General features: G+C 40.8%; 1 protein-coding gene across 6 annotated transcripts in view; it reads right to left on the reverse strand.

The window, feature by feature from the left end:
• ntrk3b (neurotrophic tyrosine kinase, receptor, type 3b) overlaps nt 1-25,916 on the reverse strand; it is a 167,786-nt gene that overhangs the window by 114,091 nt on the left and 27,779 nt on the right. For all 6 annotated transcript variants that reach the window (XM_034571640.1, XM_034571629.1, XM_034571651.1 and 3 more), the window contains exons 2-3: nt 24,002-24,076; nt 20,794-20,865 (exon numbers count right to left, since the gene is read on the reverse strand). In XM_034571640.1, coding sequence (XP_034427531.1) covers nt 20,794-20,865; nt 24,002-24,076 — 147 coding nt within the window. The remainder of the gene's footprint in view (nt 1-20,793; nt 20,866-24,001; nt 24,077-25,916) is intronic.

The following is a 25,916-nucleotide window of genomic DNA, read 5'->3' on the forward strand; positions in this document are numbered from 1 at the left end:
CACAGAGTATCTGCATTCTGTTTAAATGGCACTTTACAAAGAGGGGTAGACTGCAAGTAGTGACAGACCAATGTAACAGAGAATATCCGGCTGACAATGAGCAACAGTAAATTATTTCTAGTGAGGCAGCACTTCTGGAATTCTATTTAAAAGAAATAATCATAATATTCCAACAGGAGGCATATTCTAAAATTCACCAAGGAGCAGCATCAATATGAGTAATATTCCAGAGGCAGTCAATTGGAAGTAATTACTTGACAAACTCCCATAATAATGCTGGGAATTACTCATAAAAGCATAATAGGAGCAGATTAAAGTGGAAGGAACAATTTTGCATTCTAGTCAAGTCATTGCCTGCCTTGAGCAAATTTTTTTTTACAGGCCCTATATTTTACACTTTTCCTATGTTTTATTTGAAGAGTTGATATCCATCCAAAGACATATTTGTGGTTTCAAGTGCCAAACACAGTGTCAGTGTGTGTTAAGGCCAGTCAGTGGAGTGTGCATGTTCGCACAATCTAAGACCAGAGGGGACATCAGCAAGACGCATGATAGGGCAGCTGCGACAACAAGAGTGAAATACTGAGGGATCAACTGGGACTGCAGGTGAGAGACTGGTGGCAGTGGTGTGACAGCAGTGTATATGAATAAATTATTGTAGCAAAACACTCTACAGAAGCCATAGAGACATGTGGTGGCTGTTACATCGCGACTTCACTAAGTTAAGGAAGCCTTGATGGCTTGTTTTGAATACAGACTGTGAGCATGTTTCAATGGAGATGCCCCAATTAAATTTCTCCCGACACCAATTTCGATACCTACACTTTACGTATTGGCCGAAACCGAGTACCAATCCAATACCAGTGCATTTAGAAACTTGTATAATGTATTTTAACCGCTTTATGCTACTAACCCTGTATGGAGGTGATGATTGCTATCATTGTTGATGTCCTGGCTCAGGTTAAACCCTTTTCAAAACAAATACATACAGAGAAAGAATAATATAGAACTTCTTTTATTATCTAGTTTGACAGTCATAAGTGACAAAGAACTATAATAAATCTGGGTTTACACAACAATTACTTCCTTTGTTTTGCTGTTAAAGTGCAGCCAGTTTATGAAAATACTAGAGTTCCCACTCTGCGGTTGTATGCCTTGGCCAACCAGTGCAGTTTGCATGGACAATACATATCTCTACATCATTTCATCTTTGAGTCCAGGGACCAAAATTGAAGACATTCCCTCAAGCTGAACTAAAGATGTCCAGTTCAACAATAACATAAATATACTTCATGTGGCCACTGTGACCTTGACCTTGGGTCACCAAAATTAAATCCTACTTCAAGTGAATATTTGTGCCAAATGTGAAATATTTCCCTCAAGGCATTCTTGAGATATTGTGTTCACCAGAATGGTACGGACGGACGGACAACCCGAAAACATAATGCTGTCGCTGGCACAGAGGCATAAGAAGACATTTTAAGTAACAGTATAAGACAGAGCAACAGCAACTTTAAAACGAGATAAATCTATGAATAAATAACAATTCCTTTAAAAACTGATTACGTGCAGGCACAATTTAGAAAATTTAATATATTTTAACAAGCTCTGGCAACGCTAAGCCGCAAGAAATCTCTTCTTCTACCCCACTCTAACAGCAGCGCAGCAGAACTGTTGTTTTGGAGCAGTGAAGTTTTTTCCAGGAAAAGAAATTGCAGTTTTATCTGGGTGAAACTAATAAAGATGTGTTATTGGATTGATACAAAGATTTGCAAACTGGCCAATGCATTTTCTGCAGTATCTGAGGTAATTCCAATACTGACATCAGTGTCGAAACATCTCTATGAATTAGCACTTTCACAGTAAAAACTATAAGACACAGAAACATTAAACTTTAAATAAAAGGTGTTTAAAGGAGTTATAATAATTATTGGGAAGATGGCAAATAATCTCAAGTGCCTCCTCAGTCCAGTCAATTTATCATCCAAAATGTTTTTTGTTTTTTTTATGGTCTGTAAATACAAACTGAGTTTTGGTGTTCGTCAGCTCAGCCCGAATTGTCATGTCTAACATCTGCAGCCTCTCTGCAGCGGGTACAGAGCACAGAGGCTGTGGGCTGAATGACAATGATACATTCAGGTAGATCGACCTCGTGTTTCAGAAACATAACCCTAGGAGGTGACATCCAAATCATTCCCGCTCTCGCTGGCAGAAATGAGCACGGCAACGTTCAGAACATGAAAAACAGCTCTGCCGCCCAGCCAGAGCGATTCCTCCCGGCTCGGCTACAGCTGGCTCCACTCAGTGGGCTGCAGGTTGGGCCGCCTCCCTCCATTAGCCTGGAGGATCCATTTATCCTTTCATCACACTGCACTTCTGCAACAATAACACCATCACCTTGCCATGCATCACACATCAGGGCGGCTTTGGCCAAGTGGCGTCTCCTCAATGTCCCAGGTAATGACTAATGGTTAAAAGAAGAAGGGAAGTAGAGCTAATCACATCGACTCAGGTGCGTGAGGTTGAAACTCCCCCTGAGCATGACGGGAGCAAAGACGACTGAAAGACGGATGGATGTGAGATAAAAAGAGGAGACAATCATCACAGCACCTTCGAGTACATTCAGCATTTATGGCCATTTTCTACTTTTTTTCCGCACTTGAAACTGTCAGCTTTTCACCACGACTGAAGCAAAAGTAAAGCAGATTATTACTCAAAATAAAAATTTTGTTCAAAAGTTTTGATTAATTCAATGATTTATGTTGAATCAATTATTGAATTTTCATTAATCTTTTGATCTGTTTCTTTAATGACTGGAAGTTGATTCAAACTGGAAAGTACCATCTTATTAATATATTGCACAAGCAACAAGTACAATGTGACGCTTTATGACCCCTCTGTTATATTACATGTCATCTTCTGCAAACAGCTTAAGACTGACAGTGGCTTTTGAGCAATCTACAATATTAAGAGGACGAGAAAATGAAATTGCAAACTGAATTGGGGGAAAAAGAAATACGTAATACACAGGACAGAAAAAAGGTCATTAGGAAGCAAGTGGTATTCGACTCCACTTTCTCTACCAAATATGAGTTCAGTCAGACAACTCACGTTCAAACGTTTATTGCAGCAGTAGAACAGGTTGTTTGGTGTCTAGGCTCCAACTTAATCACTCCCCCATATGATTACACAGGAAATATGGGAGTGATGAGCAAATACTTGTAACCCCCCGTCGGAGCCTACAGGTGGCTGCTGGGGTGGTGGAGGGGCTGAAGCAACTGGTAGCAATACTGCAGCAGCAGTGCGAGCAGTGGGGATGATGGGAAATTTCTCTCTGCTTAAATAGACCACCTGATAAGGTGGGTGTGTATTATAGATGGTGGTGGAGAGTGAGGTATGTCACGTGGTGTGTGTCACATGATTGCAGCAGTGCAGCTCGAGTCGGCTGCCTGAACTAGCTCGCAGGCGTCGCTCCATTAATGGTCTCTTGATAAGTGTTTTTAAAGCTTTGGAATGGTGAGTCCTACACACATATGTATGAATAAACACCAGAGGAAGTTTATTACATCCAGTTGTCTTTTCCATTCTTCACATCACATCATGTAACATGTAGTTACCAACCTCTGGAGGCAAATCGATATATTTGAGCAATGTCAATGAATTTGGGGTGAAAGATCATTAGAGTGTAAGCGACTCATCTTAATGTTATTTATCATATAATAAATTGCTTTTTAATTTCATTAAACTCTTCCTCTGAATTCTATTTGTCTGATCCAGTGGCTCACAATAGTCCACATGGTCACACATCAAGTAAACAACAGTGTCAAACGTCTATTCTCACCCCAGACAAATATGTCCAATGTAATTTGAATGCAGGGTTTAAGATTAAGATTATATGAACATTAATATAGCGACCAATATAGTGGAGTAGAAGTGTTCTGAGCAGAGAATTAAGACACACCCGTCGGTCTGTGTTGTGATCTGAGCTACTCAGGTCCATATTAGTGCATGTGAGTGTCTCCCTGTGAAACCTTTGGCCCTCACCACTTTCATGAAACAAGATGGCAGAGTAAAGTACAGTGTCAATCTCTGAGCCCATCTACTATTGTCTAATGATGAATTAGACTCTCGGGGCATAGGCCAAGATTTTGGGGCATCTGGTGTAGACATATCCAGGCCAAGACTCCATATTCTGTTCGCTGTACACTATTTACACTCTTAAATCACATAAGCCGAACGTTTTTCGCCATAAAACACAAACAGTAATAGTTTTTGCAGCTGTTTCAAATCCAGATGATATTTGTTTAATTTCTCTTAACAAATATCTACAGGCCCAAAGGTGTTGCATTTTTGCATATTCACATGCAGAATCTGTTCATAGAGATACTGTTAAGATAAGAAGTGAACCAACAGAATTTCCTTCACTATATAAAATGATGTAAACATGGCACCCAGGTGAGCACGCTAATTTCTGCTTTGACATTTCAGAGAACACAGACACTGTAAACACACTTGTCACCTGTCGTCTATGGTGCTGTTCAACCATTACATTGTGGCTACACCCTGTTTTTTACACACATTATGGGCTACATACAGCACGCACAATGCTATGCTAACAATGCTTGTCATGCTAACTAGCTGCTTGCCACCACAGAAGCCTGCTTAGAGTGAACCGCTGGTTGTGTTTAAAGGCTGCTGTCATTTAGCTTTGCAGCACCATTGTGTGTGGCTGTAAGGAGGCCAGCATAGAACATGGTAAATATAATTACATTATCCCTGCGGAACAATATTTAACAGCAGATAGAGAATAAGCACCACAGTGGTGTTTTTCTACAGCCACTGCATGATGCTATAAAATTAGTATTATGTCATACTGAGGTATATCTTCTACACCTATTGTCACAAGAATATTTTTAATAGTCAGATTGTGTAACTATCCCACAACATCTCCGAAGGTGCCCGCTCTCCACAACATCACAGTCAATAGAAGTGTTAACACAACTTTATACCCAAAGAACCAGGAACAGGAACAGAGTTACAGAAAAACTCCAGCTTAGAAATCAACTGCAAGAGGCCCCGTGTTACAGAGTGCAGGCGGTCTGCCAATCCTTTGAGCCGATCCAGAGGTAACTTGTAATCCCCGACGAGGGGGCTTTCTAGCGAAGGGGGCAGCAGGTTGCTACATCTACAGCTGTCTCACAGCTGAGAAGGTGTTCAGGTGGTTATGCAGTATACACCAGCCTAGGCCTGCCTGGATGATTGCCACTACCCCACAGCAGCTCTCAGCATTTCCCAGCATCCCCTCTGCCGTAGCTGTCATAGACAGCCACCTGGGGCTGCCATCTTGACTTGTTTTGACGAGGCTGGCTGAGCGGAAGAAGGAGAAGGGGCAGATGGTACTGTTAAACTGGCAGGGGTGATGAGGCTGGCATCCCCGCGAGTCTCAGACAGCAGGAAGCCACCTTGACCCAGTCGGGGCTGCCAGATCTTAATTCCCATGAACCCACTGGAGACACAGTGCGGTGGGCTATGCAGATCCAAACCCAGCAAAGACAGCTCAAAAAACTTGCCCTCTCAGCCGCGCTTAGCACTCTGCAACACCATTGGGGATAATTTTGTGGCTCTTGGCCTGGTTCAGTTTCTGTGCCTCTATGCAAAAAACTGATGACTATAAACTTACTAATATGATTTTTGACAGAGAACACTGAGAGGAAGAAACTTCATAGCAATACACTCAACAGTTTTTGACATATTCTTAATTTAAACCAAAGCAGTGCACCAACCAACAGATGGCCATTGCATTCACAGAGCTTCGCACTAACACGGCTAAAATTCCAAGATAAATTCTGTTCAGCAAGGATTTAGGGCAATGCCACTATTCATTTTCCTAACTAGAACTTACTGTTACTTACCCTCAGTAATGGCAGTTAAACATGTTTCAAACAAACAAGATAACGCTGATGGTCCAATTTCTTGAGTAAAAAATTTAAAAGGCAGATTTGGAGAATATGAACATTGCGATATAATATTATAATATCTGATACCTGTCAACCCTCCAGATGTGTCCTTTTAGTGCCCTAGTGCTTCATTTTTTACCACGCTGTGCTGTTGTTTTTCATTCTGTCTTTTTCTTTGGGGTGGGATATAAGTCCTGATAGAGCTGTCATGGTGCAAAGAGAAAATGGTGAAAAACAAAACAAAAACAGAATAATGTGTTGAGCATCTATAGGGTTAGTGGAAAGAACGCGACAGCCAGTGGCTGCAAGCTGAGCAGGGAGAAGTGTGAAGCTGGTGTGCATTATCACTCAGGAACACCATTTAAACCAGAGGCCAGGGCAATTCTGAGTTAGCCAGGAAGCCAACTGTGAAGCCAAGAAAGGCTATGCCAATGTTTTACTCTCCACTGACATGACTTAATTAAAGTGCCATAGCCTTTCTTCAACTTCTTCAGCTTTAATTGGATCATTAGCAGAACAGATTTAATTACAGCCAGAGTCGAATGGTTTGCATTAAATCTGCACCTGCACAACTTGGTACAATATCAAAAGCTAAACAAAGAAAAAGTAATTTGTAAGAGAGAGGTGGTTCGATGGACTGATCCTTACAAGTGCACGCCTCACAGCAAGAGGGTTCTTGGTTTGATGTCCCGATTTGGCCAGGAGACTTTCTGTGTGAAGTTTGGATGTTCACTCCGGGTTTTCTCTGGGTACTATGGCTCCAGAAATTGACCATAGCTGTGAATGTGATCATATAATGCCTCTCCTCTCCCCCTCCATCAGGATTAGTGATATTTGTAAATACATGCACATATGCATATTACCAAGAACTGCAGGTGGTCCAATGAAAATCCAATTAGCCGACATCAAACTTAAACCAGTTAATATAATCAGGCTTATATATTGGCACAACACAAAAGTAGTTAGATACAACCAAGGCATGACACAAATACTAGAATCTTTAACATCAAATCTTCACACTGATCTGTTCAAACAGAATAATGCTGTGAATCTGCCCTCACTGAGAATAGGTATACTGACAAAATGTTTTGAATCACCAGGTGACTTGAAATTTCCACCTGGAGTGTGTCTTTGTGTTGGTACGTGCATGGTGTTGCTTTCCTATTTCACTACATTCAATAACACACCTACTTCCTACACCTCAGACATTGTCTGAAATCGACTCTGCATCACACCCAAACACATGAATGGTTTCATAAAATAAATCTTGTAACACTTATCCTCCTTGGGGACTAGCTAAAATATTATCTGCTGTATCACTGACCGAGTTGTCTGTAGCACACATTCCTGATTCTGTTTGAAATATAAACTGAGTAAATAATTGATTTGTGTTAGTCGCACTTTTGTTATTCATTAAATAAGAAAGAACAAGTACTCACTGGGGATGAAAGGAATTGTATTGAATCAGCTTTAAATCACACTGTATCAAATGCGTCAGATTTTTCTGTGGTTTTGAATTGAACTGTGGACTGCGAGAAAAAATTGATTTTCGAATAAAAGAAAGCACAAGTAGAGCAAATGAAATTGAAAAGCTCTGATGTGGACAGTGACAATGAAAGCGTGTGAATGTGTGTGCGGCACGCTACACTCATGGTGACATTTATAAGAGAGGGCTCTGCTGATTATCAAAGGGTTCAGTGTGTCTTAAGCTGTGATTGCTGACATCACTTCACAGTCTTTCAGACATTTGGAGAGAGGCAGGGAGTTAGCACCTCTGAAAATGATTATTCCCTCGAGCCGTCTCATCTCTGTTGCCGGGCTACAAAGCTCAAATACTGTCTTTTGTGAAATGTAACAGTAAAATGTAACAGCCATTTTGAAGACCTTTAGCCATTGAGAATTTAAAACCATTTGTGAAGTTCCACAATTAGAGTTGAACTTGAAATGTCAACTACACTCACCTTATGAACCATCATCATAACAGCCCCTACATATTCTTCTATTAATGATAAAAAAAACTGTTGGTAGGTCACATTACATCAATACAGCTCTGCGTTGTAGCACCTTAAGCTAACGTTAACATTAGCTTCACAAACTGACATGACAAGCTCCACCATAACTCTGACTCCTTGAGGTCCTGATTCGGAGCTTTTACAGGAGATAAGCATTAATGGTCTGTGCAAAACTCCAATGGGACATCTAATGGATTCTGTTCACTCAGTATACCTGTTTTTTTTTGTTGCACTTGCTACTCTCACCTCGAATCCCCTAAAATGTTGATGTAGGGGGGAAAAAATTGCCATTTTTAAAAATAGATATAGATATAAAGTATATAAAAATATCTTCTTTAAAGAAAATGTTTTGGCCAGGTGTAAACACATATTAGCATATTCTAGCAGAATATATGTAATTTAAAAAATATATGGATGATTAAATATTTAAACAAGAACAAACTGAAAAACTAGTTGGTACTAAAATAAGAGTGCTGTTTAATAACCTGGGAAAACAAAGTCTTCATTAAAAAACTTGGCAATCTCTTGAACTCAGATACCATAGGAACAAAATGTTTTCGTCTCTGGAACAACCATTTACAAGAAGATGCTTAAGAATTGATTCATGCCTCATTTTAGCTGAATCAATTCCTGTGATGCACTTTTCACTGACCTCCCAAAAAAAACTAGAGACTTCAGCTCATTCAAAACTCTGCAGCTATTACCAAGAGGAGACAGCACATTAGTCCACTTTCAGCTGCTCTGCACTGATTTCTTGCAACATTAAGATTTGATTTACTTAAAAAGGACAAAAATAGCCCAAATAAAATGATAAATTACGCCTTAAAGCTGTGAAACACACTACCTACTTCTTGTTAAAGAAAGATAAAAATGTATCTGTTTACTTTAATCTTTAACTAACAATGACTTTGCATGTATACACTGCTGCATCTCTTTGAAAATAGTGTAATTGACTTGAATGTTATGCTCTAAGTGGCTATTTTTGTACATCTGTTTTGTTTTCAATCATATGTTACTATATTCTTATTACATCTTTATTGTATCTTATTATAACAGCTGGGTTTTATTAAATTGACATCTTATGTTACATTAAAACTGCATTTCATCTCGATTTTTATTTTCATTCTATATCTAATTTCATGTGATACTTGCAGCATTAAATTGATTTATTGTAAAGCACTTTGAACTTAATTTATTGTATGATAGGTGCTATACAAATAAAGATTATTATTATCATTATTATAATTATTAGAACAAAACTGAAGTGTCCACAATGTGTTATTAAAACTGAGATTTATCATCCTGTGCATCTTCTTAGGCAGTGAATTGTTGAGATGGAAACAGAGGGCTCTAAACAGCCATCTTATCAGCCTCCCTGGATACACCGAGGAGAAAAAAAACGTATTTCCGTTTTCACATTATCAAAGTCCTTCACCTCTATCCGTCTTTGTCACAGGGAAATCAGCTCACTGCCTCACTCTCGCGGCACCATGCAACATTGGTGTATGAGAGGCCGCAGGCTCCATCCAGAGGCCAGGCAGCCAAGCCACAGGGGCTGAGGAGAGCAGGGCCGATACCCCCTCTCCCTCGCCCTCCCACAGCCACCCCCCTTGACACAGTAAATAGCAATCTGCTCGGCTGAAATCCTCATCCTCTTGTCCAAACACATTTGAGGGTTCCTTGGCTGTGTCGTTTGATTGACAGTGCCTGTGTCGAAGGGCTCGGTGCTGTGTACACCGAATGTCAGGCCTCAGCCAGACAACTGTCTGTCAGCGCGCAGGTTGCAGAGTGAGTGGCGAGTGATGGAAGAGGGAGGGAGTGAGCGGACGGGAGGGAGGCCAGGGCAAAGTGCTGCCTCAGGACTCAGAGAACCTCATCTGGCCTACGGGATTTGGCTGCTTTGGAGAAGTGCTGCCGCTGCTGCTGCAGAGCTCACAGGCACTGACAGACACACAGCTAGCTACCACTGTGAGAGCGGAGCATGATGTCACCGCATGTTCGACCCTTGGACCGCAACTTGAAAGCACCTCAGCATCTCGGCTAAGAAGACGGAACGTTGCAGAGGAGTTCCTAAATGCCGCCTTAAACCAATTCTTCACCAAGATGAAAGCAACTATTTTTAGCCGCTCTGTCACCTCAGGTAAAGAAAATGTTTTCTTGCCTCGATCATTTCCCCCCCCCCTTTTTTTCGGTTGTTCAACACTCAAGAGATCAAAAGCAGCAAGGTGAGGATGCAGTGAACTGTCAGTGGGAGGTTTGAATTTGAGGCGGCAGGAGAAAGCTCAGTGTTACAGACACTATCGATCCAGTCACGCCAGTTGACATGGAGTCTCCTGAGACTGAATGTCCTATACTGCAGATTAACTGAAGCCATTATTCCTGTGGCTCACCACGACAGGATCAGCACAGCCGTCATAAGGCATTAAGATCTGTTGGAGTGCTGTGATTATGGATGTAAAGATCGCCCGCACAGCCTGGCCACTCTCTCTCGGCCTCTCTGAATGGGCCTGGAGGTGAAGGCCTGAAGAAAGCGGTGCTTTCATGCCTAACTTCTCTCTCTCTTCCTTCCTCTCCCCCCCCCCCCCCCTGTCATTATCTACTGTAGCCTATGTCTCACAGTTTCTATTTCTAAATCTCTCTCTCTGTCTGTCTGCTTTCACAGCCAATTTCTCTCTTTGTCACTCGCTTTTCAGGCTTGGTTTGAGCCAGTTTCTTTGTCTCTGCCTTTTCTTTTGACCACTTTTTTCCCTTCTCACTCACTGGGATCTTGATTTAGTCTGATATGGTGCCAAATGGCCATCTGTCAAATCAGGGGACAGTGCTTTATGAGCAGTGCATTATTATACAATCTTCATGCTAAATATGGCAGGATATTACATAGCCATGTATCACTCCCACATCAATTTGTCAAGATGTTGACTGAGTGAAGTCGGAAAAGTAATTAAGGAACTAAAGGCACACGGATCAGCACACACTGAAACACTCAGATTACCACCATCCAATAATTTAGCCTGAAAGATGTGCTGTATTTGGAGATTTATCAGCTTGGACATAATTCGGGGTCCAAACCCGAGGAGGGAGTACGATATTTCTAGGGATCCTACTGTTTCTGTCAGATTGTAATTATTATTATTAAAGAATGCTACACAAACCCCTAGACACAAAAGCACCTATTTAGAAAAATCACAGTATAAGTTTTTTTAGATTTTTTTTAAATATTTAGATTTTTCTGCATCACACTCTCTAACCTACTTCCTGTGTCTCTGATTTTATAGAACATTTTGCACTTTTTCCCTTGTAGCTCCCGCATCTTTCACTTTGCACTTACAAATTGTTTCTCCTTTTGTAGGTAAACATGGGCTGTTTTGCACAGTGGGCTCACTGAAGCAATAGGATTTATAGTTCTTTCACAGTGACACTTTAAACAAGATGTTTGGCGAAGCCTCCTGGCTCTCACTGTCAAAAATGTAATTAATACAAACTTAATGAATTTGGAGGGGGACCTGGACCCCGTTGATACTTGCTTGCGAGACTATTTTCAAAGGTAATGGTAATCCTTTACTCACCAAACAGAAATAACGAGCAAAAAACATAAACGCTCTCTTTGAAAATAACATAAATTATATTGATTTACTGTTGGCTAACTCACAACCTAATCTTCTGAACACATTTCAGGGTTGTTATGTTCCAGATCTCAGCTAGCACACATTTCATCCAGTTGGAAAAAATATTTATTTTTATTCTTCTCAACACATGTTGATCTGTGTCAAAATGAAAACATCTTCTCATTGGTTTGGTTAACCAGCTACTCAGAAATATGTCTTGGTCTATTTAGCTTAATAGATGTTTGACTTCATTTAACAGTCACTCATTAACGTCATACTGGGCCCACAGCTTGAGGGAGCTGGGAGACTATTTACCGTTGTGTAAATACTGTATATTTGAGAACACAAGCCATCAGTCAGTTTTCTTTTAAATTCAGTTGGTTTAAAAAGCTCAATTCTGACGTGTCTGCAAGTGACGCACAACGCCAGTGCTACAACAAGCATGCATTACTCTGTCGAAATGTCTAAAGAAAAGAAAATTGGAGGAAACCCTGTGGTCAAAAAGTGGTCTTTGCTTTCTACAATTTCTACTGAGAGGACTGATGCATACCAAGTAAGGCTACATCTATGTTTTATAAAGAGGTTATTTCCAAATACACCTGGGTACTGTGATTTCTGGCAAACATTACTCAGACAGGAGCAATTTGTGTATTTATCAGGGGCTGGTTTTAGCTCCGGGTGAAGCCACATTTAGTTCTGTAGTATTTATTGCGGCAGTGAATATATGAAGAACTCTTAATCTTCAGAACATTTCTAGGAAATATCCTATGTCACCCAATGCAGTGGTGTCCACTGATGTCCTTTTTACTAGTATTTGGACAACTAGCAAAATATAAAATAAATCATTATGACCATCCCCTAAGGCCTTGATATATTTCAGAATGGATTTAGACAGCAGCAGGGCAGACAACAGAAATGTGTCATGCTGACCCGGCTATGCACACACAATGCAGAAGTTAATAGATTGAAGTGGGCATGTCTTTTAGTGAGTCAGTCTGTAGATGGGCCAGGCATGTCTGACAATCTTTCCTGTTTGAAACTATAGTTTTACTCTGAACTGTACACAACATCAGCTCATCTAAGCACTATTTAATCTCCGCCTGACCACAGGACTCATTCTTTGCATAAATACAACCGGCGCAGAGGGTATGGACTATGCACCTCATTCACAACCAGCGAGCATCTCAGTGGAGAGTCAGGGGGTGAGCAGCAGAGCGTTTCTGCCTGCAGTTTACGCAGCCAGCACATAGCCTGCTCCATGACATCACCGTCAGAGGGTGACGAACCTCCGTGTTTGTGTTTACACTGAGATTAACCACACGTGCACCCAAGCACCCGAGCAAGAGGACAGAATGTAAATTTGAACTTACTATGAATTTATGAATATGCTGATTCAATTTGTGTTTGTTCAAACCTCCACGTCTGGGAAATAAGCCCTGCTGTATGCCCTGTTTAACCGGTATGTCTAATGTGTCATTCTCTCTTGATGCCCCGTTGAGCTGCAGTTTTTTTTTCATGAAAAAGTCCACCCCACTTCCAGAATGCAGAGTGGAAAGCGAGTGTGCATTATCAAACGCCAGTTTGGTTCACCTGCTGTGGCAACACAGCAGCTGGCACACCTACAATGCAACCCATGGTCTGTTTCCCACAGTGATTTCATGTGGTGCATTGTGGGTGGTGAGGTTTTGGAAAATGGCGGAGGCGGTCTACTACAAAATCTAATGTGAGAGGGAGATCCTAAGTACCCTTCACCTCCCCATCTGCCATCTCTCACAGTCACAGGGCTTCAGCCCGGGCAGAGCAGAGAGACAGGCCGGTCTGTGGGAGGGAGCCAGGACCATGCAACCTTTACTCACCGTGCAACGCCAACTTCCAATTTAACACACTCGGAAAGCGGGAACGCGCCCACACAGTGCACAGTGGGCAGGAACTGTTACAGTGAGATCTCAGCTGAATTACTGTTGATTCGAGGATGGATTCTAGGAGGAGGTCCTCCTCCAGAGCAACGCTAAATTAAGAAACAACAGGATACGGAGAAATAACAGCCGTTGTGCATTTCTTGGAGATCAAAAGTCATGCAATAACTCCCACAAAGCAAAACACCTTAAGGTAGCCCACAATACTTGATTCATTACCACAGCTCTGCAAACAACTGATTTTAATGCACTGCTATGATTTCAGAAAACCAAATGTAAGATAGAATTATTTTGCTCTTGGGAGAATTGTTGTAGATTTAACAATGTAGAAGTGATTGTAGATTAGATATATTTTGTATTGTATAGTAGATATATTTCTTTAGCTTTTTCTGTTCCTCAACATTTAACTTCTAAAAGAAGATCATCCCTTTAAACTGTTAAAAACTAGACTTAGATTTGGCTTCTATATGTGCTTTGCAGAAAGTAGCATAACAAAGCTTTGTTCACATTTACAGTCACATTTTAAATGAAAGTAAACACCCATAGCAGGAATGTTATGTGTACAGTAAATAAATTCCTCTCAAGCTGTCAGTGATTTTTCCAGAAAAGATAAAGAGTGAAAACGAGACTCTCTCATGAAGGCCTTGCATAGGTTAAAAGAAAAACTACTTTCTTCATCACAAATTTCACCAGCTTGCCATGACTTAAAGTACGGCGACTCTCCAGAAAGCTCCACTTCTCTGAGTAAATGCCACCCTCTTTTAATATCATACAACAAAGAAGAGTTATGGTTTTATCAGACTATTTTCAACATTAATTAAATGGATGTGGATAAAAAATCAGGCTAACACCGTAGATGCATTAAAACAAAGTGAAAGTTCAGTCCAGCAGCCAATGAGTCCAGACAGGGCTGTGTTTAGATGAGACGGCCTCCAGCACTCCTGGTTTCTATGGGTGTTTGCTAACTGCCTAGAGTGTGAATGGAAGGTGCTTGACACAGACAGTATCAGGATTTAGCATTCATTTACACCTTGCAGATCACTCCTCTATTTTTATACGCCTGTGAAAGACGCCAGGTGGAACATTACAGAGACTGCAGCCATCATCTGGGTAACGGCTTCAGCTCCCAGTCAGCCACCACCTGAAGTGAATAGGCTACCTGCAAACCTGAGGGAGTACCTCTTTCAAAAAGACAAAGGGGAAAAAGGAAGAGTATTTTAGAGAAAAGCTGAAGAGCAAGCATCTCTGCTCTCAGTTTAAACGCCCTGACAAGGTAAACAAAGAATAATCAGACATCTAATTAAAGGTGGTCTCAGGCTAGCGAGGCAGCTGACCCGAGTATGAAAGTGACATTTAGGAATTAAAAAAAAGAAGAACCATGTAGCCGGGAAGATTTAATGAGAGAGACTCTCTTTGCTTCCCTCTCCCTGTGGGGAGTGACCTTTCTGACTCCCCGGTGACAACATTCCCTCCAGATTTATTGGGCCTCTCCCTCGGCTACACTGGAATTTAGAGAGGAGTAGCCTCACCATCCAGACACTGACCTTTAATTTGACACAGGCAGGGACAAGCATCGCCTAGCCGACCAGCAGCATCAGACAGAGAACTGGACCCAGCGGTGGCAGAAATGAGTTGAAAGCCCAGGACCTTGTCATGGCACCTTTGTTGATAGCGTCCATTTCCATATGGAGCTTTGTGTGCAGGATAAAAGTGTGCAAGATAAACACACACACACATGGACGGATCAAATTAGTAGGACAGGAAGTGATTGTTGAAATTACTCTAATCGGTCTCAACCGCTAGCTCGCAGTCAAGTATTGTTTAAAGTGCCAATGGGAGGTGCAAGTCACTCTGCCTCATGTCAAACAGAGAGTCACAAGTGTCCCTGAATAGTTCAGTAATTTGTTTAATCATGGTTTTTGGTTTCTTTCCGAGATTAGGTGACAAAATTGATATCACTTTTGTGTTGTGTTAAATGTGGAGCTAGTCCCATCAGGCAGAAAGAAGGAAAGGAAGGCACAATACCTTTTGGTTTTAAATGGTGTTAGCACCTCTACAGAAAGTCACTACCCCTACTTTTATTAATGATTATTATTAAACAAACAAAATACAACATTTATATTCGTGACCTCTAACTGCACTGGTAGACCGATTTTTTTTTTTAACCTTTGGACAGAAACAGACTAATTATTCCCCTCCTTCTTCCACTCTTTATGCTATGCTAATCGTGCTACCCCAGGGGTCAGGTTTCACACTTAGCTATATATACTGTATGGGAGTGGTATGTCTTTACTGCAGAAAAAGATTCAAGACTAAATCATGTGTCAGTCAGCAAGTAATTACTGTTGTTACAGAATGTCACAATGAACAGTCCAAAAGAGTGAAAATAGGCTGAGGAGTGTATGTGACTTATAGATGAAGTATATTTCATGTTTCAAAAAAGAATTTGATAGTGCTTTACTTGTGTGCTGTATTTTTGCGAAAATTATACAAATCAAGTTAACGACGGGATGTACTGCCCTTCGCAAAAAAAATGCTAAAGAATGCTGCAGAGACCACGTGGGAACTTTTAGGGCTTGTAAGATTTACTCATGTACCAGAGTCAGACATGGTTGTTGGCCTGTGGATATAATTCCTGATTCCTGCAGACCTTAGAGAGACTATAGCTGCTGCAGTGTTCACCTTTTGTAATGTTTTTTTACTCTTATGCATCTTGATGAAAAAAAGGATCAGGTATGATATCTATGAGTGTGTGTAATTCCGTGGGGGTCCAATTAGATCTAGTGCATTTAAATGTTGTTTCATGAGGGGACTGTTGGGCCTTGGCTGAGGTATATTTATTTATTTATTTATTTATTTATTTATTTATTTATTTATTTATTTATTTATTTATTCCTGCCACTGTCTCAATACATTATATATTATAAAACAGCCGGTGGAATCTTGTTTATTACCTGTTAAATAAGCTACATATCTGCAACACAAGTATCACAGCAACAAAGTAAAAACATCTGTACGTGGACAGCGGCATAATGTTTTGGGAGGGACAGAAGGCCTTTTGTTTATCCTTCCACTCGATACCAGCACACAGTAAAACTGAAAATAAAGTAATATACTCAAAACATTGAGAGGATGCACGTTCTATATACTGTGGGAAGAAAATAACACTGGAAGGATGAAGCTATTTACTTTGTCTTATATAAGAGCAATGTATTCTGCCACGATTAATTACTGTAAAATCAGTGTCTGTAGCAGCAATACAAAATATGATGTCATTAAGTTAATTATTGCAATTCAAGATGCAAGAAGTGGAGCATAAACCCTTCAGTGGCAGCAGGTGTGTGTGTGTGTGTGTGTGTGTGTGTGTGTGTGTGTGTGTGTGTGTGTGTGTGTGTGTGTGTGTGTGTGTGTGCGTGCGTGTGTGTGATCTCAGTAAAGAACCTTCTGAAGAAGATTAAAGCTTTCACATAATTACTGTTATCTAAAACCATTTCACAAGGGCCCTTGTCCTTTATATCTCCACCATCACATTGAGCAGGAAGACTCCCGAACAGAAAAAAATAGTCAATTTATAAAACAATGACAATCACAATTTAGCCCCGGCTGCCAATGATCTGCAGAAAAACCATATCAACAATTGAAGGGAAGTAGTTACTGGTTAATTTAACACAGTATTTAGTCAGTGTTTAACTTCTTTTTAATAGACTGAGTAAGAACCAGGTAGTTAAGTGGTGTTAAGCAAGTTCATTTGGGTTTTAGCTGAAAACAGTAGTATTTATTTACTTTCACATGATTCGAAACAACACTGGTCCGAAACAACAGGAGCAGCACGACCGGCAAATTCTAGGGTATAAACAGTACATGTACTGAAGCTTGAGCAGCGGCCGCAGGTTTGGTTATGAACTGCATCCCCCCGCTCTCTCTCCACCAGCCACGCTTATAATGGCCATAGTGCCCAATAATATCTTTTATAAAAACTACAACTGTGGCGAACTAGTCTCCTCTGTGACCAAATAGCCTATGAGCAATTTAACATGCCACAAAATATTTTATGGAGATCTGTGGTCTGAAATTGAAAAGCTCCAAGGGAACTATTTCTCCTTGTTGTCCTGCATGTTCTTCCACGCATGTGCAAATAAAACTGAGCTCGGTTTGGTGGCACACATTATTGGTTGTCCGGGAAGTGTTGATGTGCATGAAATAAACCATGGAGTGATACGGACAACACAAGACTGTTTGCAAGTCCTGAAAAATCACAGCAGCCCATGATGTAACTGTGGTCTTACTGGCACGGAGTGGGGTCATTTTCTGCAGCAACAGGGCAAAATATTACTGATTGTCCCTTCAGTGTCCCCTTATGGTACTTAAGAGGTTCAAGGCTGTTTCATCAGTTTCTCCAGCCACTGCTGAGTTGGAATTTGCTGCAGAGTCTCCGGTGCCACGGAGACAAACACAGCAATATGTTTACTTGATGAGTGCTCTTTTATTTTAAAAAGCAGATACCCCACAGAGATACTCTTAAATTACTTGACGAGAAAAAAAATCTTCACATCAATTTTTGTAAGATTACTTAGTAGCAAAGTTAACACGATACTTTATATTTACAGGTTAATATTTTATAATTTTTCAGACCCTACAGAATATAATCAACTGCGGAGACCGACAGGCAGCTTCTTTTTCTATTTAGGGAACAGCGGAGAGGACAAGACAGATTGTTGTGATTTTAGTGATGGACATGGAAATCACAAGGCTGTGATGAATGTAGATAATAATAACTGTTATTTTGCTGACAAACTCCTACGCAGTCACATCACAAGCGTCCATCATCATCATGTATGACTCTGACCTCCTGCTGCTGTAAGTGTGCGTCACTTCTCTGTAACACTGATAATCACCAAATGTTTAAAATGTAAATCTCAGTTTGTTGATTTCCTGCTTGCATCTCACAAGCATATTAATTCGGAGGGTTGTCCAAATATTTGTGTGATGAGTGCATGTTACACAGATTTTAATGCTGGAGAGTTAATCACGTTTAGATTCAGCGTGATGTCATTCAGTATATATTCGACTGTTCTGCGTCTTGCTCAAGAATCAGCAGGATACTGGGTTATTGAACATACCAGCTGCTGCGTGGATTCCATCTCTGGATTCATCTTTATGTACCAATATCCTGCTGATCAGACTGAAGCACTCTCTCAGGCTGCAGTAGCCTTTAATTAGGTTTATTTTGGGCTCAAATAAAATACAGCCGGCCCATAGAGGTCACCTCATAATAACAGCTCTGATGCCTTGACAAGAGCTGCTTGGAAAATAAACAAGGCTACAAAAAAGGATATTAAATATAGCTGAGCTCTTTTCTAATGAGCCAGGCAGATGTTTCCATTCAGTTAGAGCTTGTGAGCTGTATTGAGTTTTTTTTTTTTTTTGTTAGACTGTTGTAGCTGTGATTGTTTTTTTTACAGAGAATTGTGTTCTTTTACAATGAGAAAGAGCTAAAATGATTTTTGAAGGCAGTAACAGGCCCAACATCCAGAGAAATAGTAGTTTAATTTCAAACTGGCAACTGTGGATTTTGGCTGTTGCTAGCATATTTTATCAACTGTTGCTAGAAAGCTAATTAAGCTAACTTTAGCTCAATCTGTCTGATGAAAATCCTGTAAATATTGATGGCTCCCTACATGCTGCAAAAATAATAATGCTGCTGGCCTTAGAGATAAGGATCAATTTCTAAAGGTAATAATTTAGTAAACTGGACAAACATTTGCAGCTTATACATGAGGTCGTACAGAACCGTGATTGATGATCACAGTTCAGAGGGGTTCACACAGAATTAATTGTTATGTCAAGGTACGTAACACAACATACATACAAAACGATACCTGATAAATATATTTAACACCAATAGAAGAATATTAATTGTAAGTAGAGAATAACAGCTGTCGGTGTTAATTGTGTGATTTAGCCTGTGATGGCCTGAACATATGATGGAGAGAATGGCTTAAATTCTCCTCACAAAGGAGCGTCTGATTGGCCGGGCTTTTAGCAGAAGCATCTGACACGGATATCAATGAGGTCAGCCTTCTGTGGCTAAGCTTAGGCATAATAATTAATCTTCTTTGACATCATCATCCTCAGGTCACCTAGCAACCATTCACCTGCATTACCACCACCACAAAAGAGGCCTGTCTCGGAATGTCTGGGGAAGAACTGTCGCTGGCGAAATCCACTGAAACGCACTAGATGTCTTTTCCATTTGTAAACCAGAGTTTTAGCCTGAATCTAAAAGGGAATGTCAGTAAATATAGTATGGGATCGTGAAAGTGAGGAAAGCTTAAATTAACACTTCAATGCAAATATTTAACGCTTCATTTTAGCTCATTTTGAATTTCACCCTCTGATTTAGCCTTAAACCACAGGTGAGAACAAAAGAGAAAAGGGCATCGTCACCCTCTCATTGACTGTTTCTTATATCTTTAGCACATAGTTTTTTATCTGCAAAGCAATGACACCAATCAGCCACAACATTAAAACCAGTGGCTCATCACTTTATATTTGGTAAGAGAGACAGCCCAAAAGTAAGCATCCGATCAGATTTTTTTTTCCTTTTCACTAACAGACCAGATTAAGAGAACCAATACTGCATACGGCTGTACCATTCGTATTATGAAAGACAACCAACCCCCCCCCCCCCCCCCACCACCACCACCACCACCTACACACACACCCACACACGCAGTGCAAGGTGCACACATTTAAGCCTAACAGCAGTCATTTGCAGAATAAAAGAGACCAAACTGCCTCTCAGTCGACAACTGGAAATTGCAAATGGCAGAGTGTTCAGGTAAAAGACTGTGACTGAGTTTCTCGCCATGTTTACTCCTGGAAAATTGGGGAATAACAGGCTGTCATACGGTGACACATCAGCCTTTGTTAAAGAAATTACTTTGCTCTTCGCCCAGCTCTCTGAAGCTAGGCCTCCTGGACAAATTGTCCATTTGGGGAGAGCAGACTAAATGGAACTGCGTCTTCTGCATGTTGCTCTACGGAAGCACAAAGAACCGGGAGATAGGAATCCAATTATCCAAGGCAAATAAAGGATGTCTCATTTAAGATGTGCTGCTGTTGCGACAGTAATGGCGGCGTCCCAATTTTCCCGAAGTCAGTCTCTATCAACTGCATCATCTTCTGCTCAACACTAACTTATCTGCAGCCATATACTACAAGCTGTCAGGCATTCTAGATCATAATAAATGTTTTGAAGGCACAGGAAACATGGTTGTCAAAGACAGAAATGTTTACTCACATGTTGCGTAGGTGTGGGTTCTGAGCGAACGCTCGAGCCTGGATCACCCTCAGGTTGCAATTCATGATAGTTCTGAAATGACAAAAGGTAAAGTACAGATGAAATGATAGAGTGAGCACCAAAACAGAGTAATTTATTTCCTTCCTATACAAATGCATGCACACAGTATCACATTGATATGATCACATAACTGAATCCGGGCCATGTTGAAGTATTTTCTATGTCATTTAATTTTTCTGCATTTCATTGCCTCTGCTCCTTATTTATATTTATTTATTTTGTCTTTTCCTGTGTGAACAAGTTTTTTAAATTTTTATTTCTACTAAAACTGCAAATGAACTAAATACAAAAAAATAGAAATAGTGAGAAAATTATATTTCTTCACTGGTCCATTTCAAGACATTTTTATATCTTCCTGTCCATAACAGTCCTAATTATCTGTCTGCTCTAATTCTTCATTTGCCTCTCTACACCCTGCAGAGCTGACACTGAAATGGAGCCACACTTTGAACCACCGTGTGATGTAAGCCTTGTGAACATGCACGTCTGTAAAGCAAGTGAAATTAGAGCATGCATTCCAAGGCATTCCCCCATTGTGTTAACTTTTATTGAGCAAAATAACTCTGAAATCCTCATTTATTCTGGGGACCCCGCGTGGAATCCTCTCAAGGAGAATCCCTCGCGACCCAGTTTGGAAGCCACTGTTCTGGGCTACAATGGTAATGACTTCTAATCTTGTAATCACAGATGTCTGCCTCCAAAGAAGTCACTGACATCATCAGTGAGCGCCTCATAACGCAGTGTGCTGATTATAACCAGCTGTTGGTGCCAATTACCTTCTAGAAGCCTGATCACACTTCTGTGGTGTTTGACAGCGACGTGGTGTTTCATCACCTAAAAGTTCCCAAAGTGGGGCTCTGGGATCGGCAAGGGTCCTTGGGAAGATTGCCCAAATATTTTACTATTATTTTATTGCCTAGAAATTAGCACGACAACATAGGAGCTTTGGTTTTAGTGGAATCTCTCAGCAGTAATGACAATTATATTGAACACAATCTTCTCTGAAACAGAAGTGATTTGATTTTTGCTGGATTTCATATGAAGTCTTAAAGTAAAATTGGAGTTTAAGCCAAAGACACATTTGTTTTTTAAAAATATCCTTTTGTTATTTAGTTTTAAAGCTGCAGCATTTCAACAAATCTTTTTTTTTAATTAAGGGTGCTTCTGACATCCACCACATAAAACACAGTCTAATTGATGCCAAAATTATGATTGATGCCAACTGGCAGCTATTTTAAATAAACGCACACATTTATCACATATGTTAACAAGGATATGAATTCTGTATTTATTTTATAAATGAAACCCCTTAACACACCAAAACTGGCAGTGAACTGATCCGACAATTTCCTGTGTGTGTGAAGCCAAAGCCTGACCCACTGTTCCTTATTCTTCTGAGCCACAGTCTGTCATTAAAAGGAAATCAGTGAGCCACACTGCTGCACTGGCTGACATGCTCCCTCATTACCATGAACACACACATCAGTTTATTTTTGATTTAATCCCACATACGGCATCCCACACTGCTGTAATAGCTCAGTAGTGCACTAAAGTTGTATTAATCCACACCTGAAAACAGTCCCCAGCGAATGCACTATTTTTACTCTGTGTTGTCTCCTTTCGAGTATGTTTGCCAAAAACCATCGCTGTAAAAGGAGATTAGGCCCTTTCAAAAATGATTATTACAATAAACAGGTGAGGGATGCAGCCAGTCAGCTATATTATAATTATTTCTTTAACTCCGCCAAAGGTTATGTTTTCACCCCTGTTCGTTGTAGTTGGTTGGTTGGTTTGTTTGTTTGTCAGCAGGAAAACTAGAAAATGGATTTCCATGAAACTTGGTGGAAGAATGGGACCTGGGCCAAAAAAGAACCCATTACATTTTGACACGGATCTGAAGAAAGAGGCTGAATTTTACACTTCGTTTAACATTACGAGCTAGGGTGTTTTTTGACATTTTCATCAATGTCCCAGGAAATAATTGAAGGATCCTGATGAATTATGAGGCATATATAGGGGACTAATACGAGTGTGTGCAATTTGATGCAGCTTGATTGAACTAAGGGGACTGTTGGGTCTTGGTGGATGTATGCGTACTACTGTATTTAGTACTATTCAGTTTTTCAGATGAATTATTAAATAATTTGTTCCACTTTATTTAAATTCAGATGAGGGAGGTAAACTGTGACATAGATAATGTAAGTGTTGTAGAGTAACTTTTCTCATTTCTCTGGACTGCTTACAGCCCCACAAGGCACCATCACATAAGGTAACAGCGATTCCTGGGAAACCCCAACTTCAGGTGGGAAGCTGGCGTCCCCGGACAAGGCGGCAGAAGAGAACCAGTGGTAATGAGAAAAATGCTAATTTAGTGGTGGAGATATTGCACTTGGCTTCCCTGATGAGGGATCAAGGGGATCAGGGGAGAGGCCAGCTTTGACTTTGGAGGGCAACAGAGAATACGATTTTCTGCAGAGAGAAAAAAGCAAAGAGGAAGAGGAGGTCGGAGTCAGCAGCTGAGGGAGGAGCGCCACAGGCGAGAGGAAAGTAAAGGATGTGGTCTCACAGTGCAGGGTAGCAAAGCAGGAAAGGAGCGTAACATTGCTTCAAGGAGTGAAGAGATGAGAATGAAAAAAAGTCACAATTCTACAGCAGGGGCCACTAATTCAATTTTCCCTGCTGTTTTTCAGTATTATTTGATCAGTGGCTGAGCAAAGCAAAGGGGATGTTCCACCAGCGTGTGACTTTAAAGAATTAAAAGCTTGTTTAAACATCAGCTTGCGTTAGGATCAGTAACACGCCTTTCACTCCATCTTCTCTCCCCACAATCCGACGAACAACTTGTCGCCTCCTCTGAGACTTAGCCTGGATTAAGTCATATTCAGAGACGTCTCGGACATTAAATCCCAGAACGTCGCTGGTGATGCTGCAGCTGCAGCCACTCGAGTTACTTCTCTCATTTTACAGAGGTAACCATTGGCCTCTCTGCAGCAAGCCGACTGGCAACCTAATGCAAAACAGGGATTAACAGCGGTACAGGTTCCATTTTACTCCCCCAGATCTGAAACACGGTAAGACTGAGAAACAGTGAAGTGTCAGTGACTGGCCTCCCCCTCGCTTCCCACCAGATAACAGCATCAACACTCACAGTCTCTGCAGTCCAGTGTAGAGCTCCATATCGACGTCTCTCAGAGTCTGTAGTCCTGTCCAGTTCTCTATGTGTCTGTAAAAAGAAAGAGAGAGAATAGTAAATGAGAGGCTCTCGTTCATCCAAGGAGAAAGAAAAACAAACCAGGAAAAATGATGGGAGGAAACTTTTTTTTCCAGTCCCAAATTGCAAAATAACTGGCTGCGGGTTGTCAAAGTTTCTGAATCCATATTCATTTAAATTGCAGTTTTTGGAACAGCTCTGACGAAGCACTCTCTGCTGCCCTATGATAGATTTAATTGCCAAAAGGCGGCTTCTGAAGTTTAATCTATGTGAGCGAACGTGTGAAGGGACAGAGCAAATAAAAGCTGCAGATGACTTTACTTTGGGTAATACCATCAGACTCCAAGGGAAAACTCTGACTATGTGATAGGATAAAAGAAGGGAAGCTGGCGTCTTTAAATTAGCTTAAGGGAGAAGAGCATTTGTAAATGATTTGTTTGTTATGGTTTGGAAATAAAATGGGCAAAACACACACACACACACACACACACACACACACACACACACACACACACACACACACACACACACACACAAACGCACACTGGCTTCAATTAAGCTGGGGAAATGAGGAGATGTAGCGGAGGGCATGGCAAGGGCTTTATTGCTTTGTTCTGGAAAAGTAAAATATGATTAAACGCTAAAGGGAACTTCATCCTAAATGTCAAATTTTAAATCAATGAACACAACTATCAGTGAGACACATACAACAAGATACAGAGGTTGTTTTTTAGCATATCATCGTGACGTTTTTTGAAAGGTTTTATGCAGCAAACTATATGTACATATAAAGTTTAGACACATATAGGGACACATCCACACATAGCCTTTTATATACATGACAGTCCTGCTGTTTAAGCATTACATTGAAATTGCACTGAGATTTCCTGCTCAGTATGAGTTCTGGGACCAGAAAACAGTGTTTTCTCACAACAGCAGGGCAGAAAATAACATTTCTGAACTTGGCTTTGGTGAAACCTCTCTGCTCCTGTAGCATATCTACTGGCACTGCACCACACTCGGGTGCATCACCTGCTTCTGGTGGAGAGGAGGATGCAGGTCTGCCAAACGTAACCAACACCACTGGAACTTTATTATTGGCCACCGGGGTGCCAACTATTTTATGAAGGCAGGCAGGTGGGAGCAGTCAGTGATAAGAGAACACGAGTGGTACTGCTTCTGGATTTTTTTTCCCAGAAAAAGAATTTTAAAATACAGATGACACCGAGAACACCAGCAATTTTGATGGTAATGGGAGCTGAGGCACAGGAAATTGAGCTTGGATTTGCCAGATGTTTTGGGAGATCCAGACTGAGCACAAACAACATTTGTGCAGTTGCACCAGAAACTGTGACTGTTTTCTCGATTGGGTTTGTTTGCTTTAATCTAAACCCAATTTAGTTGTTCCCTCCCTCTGTTGGTCTGCTTTCTACTGCTGCTCTCATACACATTTGCTTGCATAGTGATTTTGTCAACAATAATCTGCCTGTTGCACCACAGTTTCTGTGATGTTTCTGGATAAATTCATTTATACACATGAGTGTTTCCATTAAGCCACAGAATGCTGATTGGTTTGTTTTCCCAGGCCTCATGTAAATCATGGTTGGGTCTACTCCAGTCGACAGGGCGCTGATGATTATCACTGTCACTCTGCCACTCATTCGTATACGGTCTTATTATCACTCTGACACCACTAAAAGCTGACCACTGTAGGAGAGTAAAGCGCATGTTTGCGTGCGCACATGTGAGAGTGTGTCTGAAAACATGTGGCCGCTGTCACTGCGTCACCCTGGCAAAGAAACGTCGCTGATGTGGAGATTGTAGTTCTTGCAGTGAAAGCGGCTGATTGTGA

This window comes from Hippoglossus hippoglossus, chromosome 3, assembly GCF_009819705.1.
Source record: "Hippoglossus hippoglossus isolate fHipHip1 chromosome 3, fHipHip1.pri, whole genome shotgun sequence".
Taxonomy (NCBI): domain Eukaryota; kingdom Metazoa; phylum Chordata; class Actinopteri; order Pleuronectiformes; family Pleuronectidae; genus Hippoglossus; species Hippoglossus hippoglossus.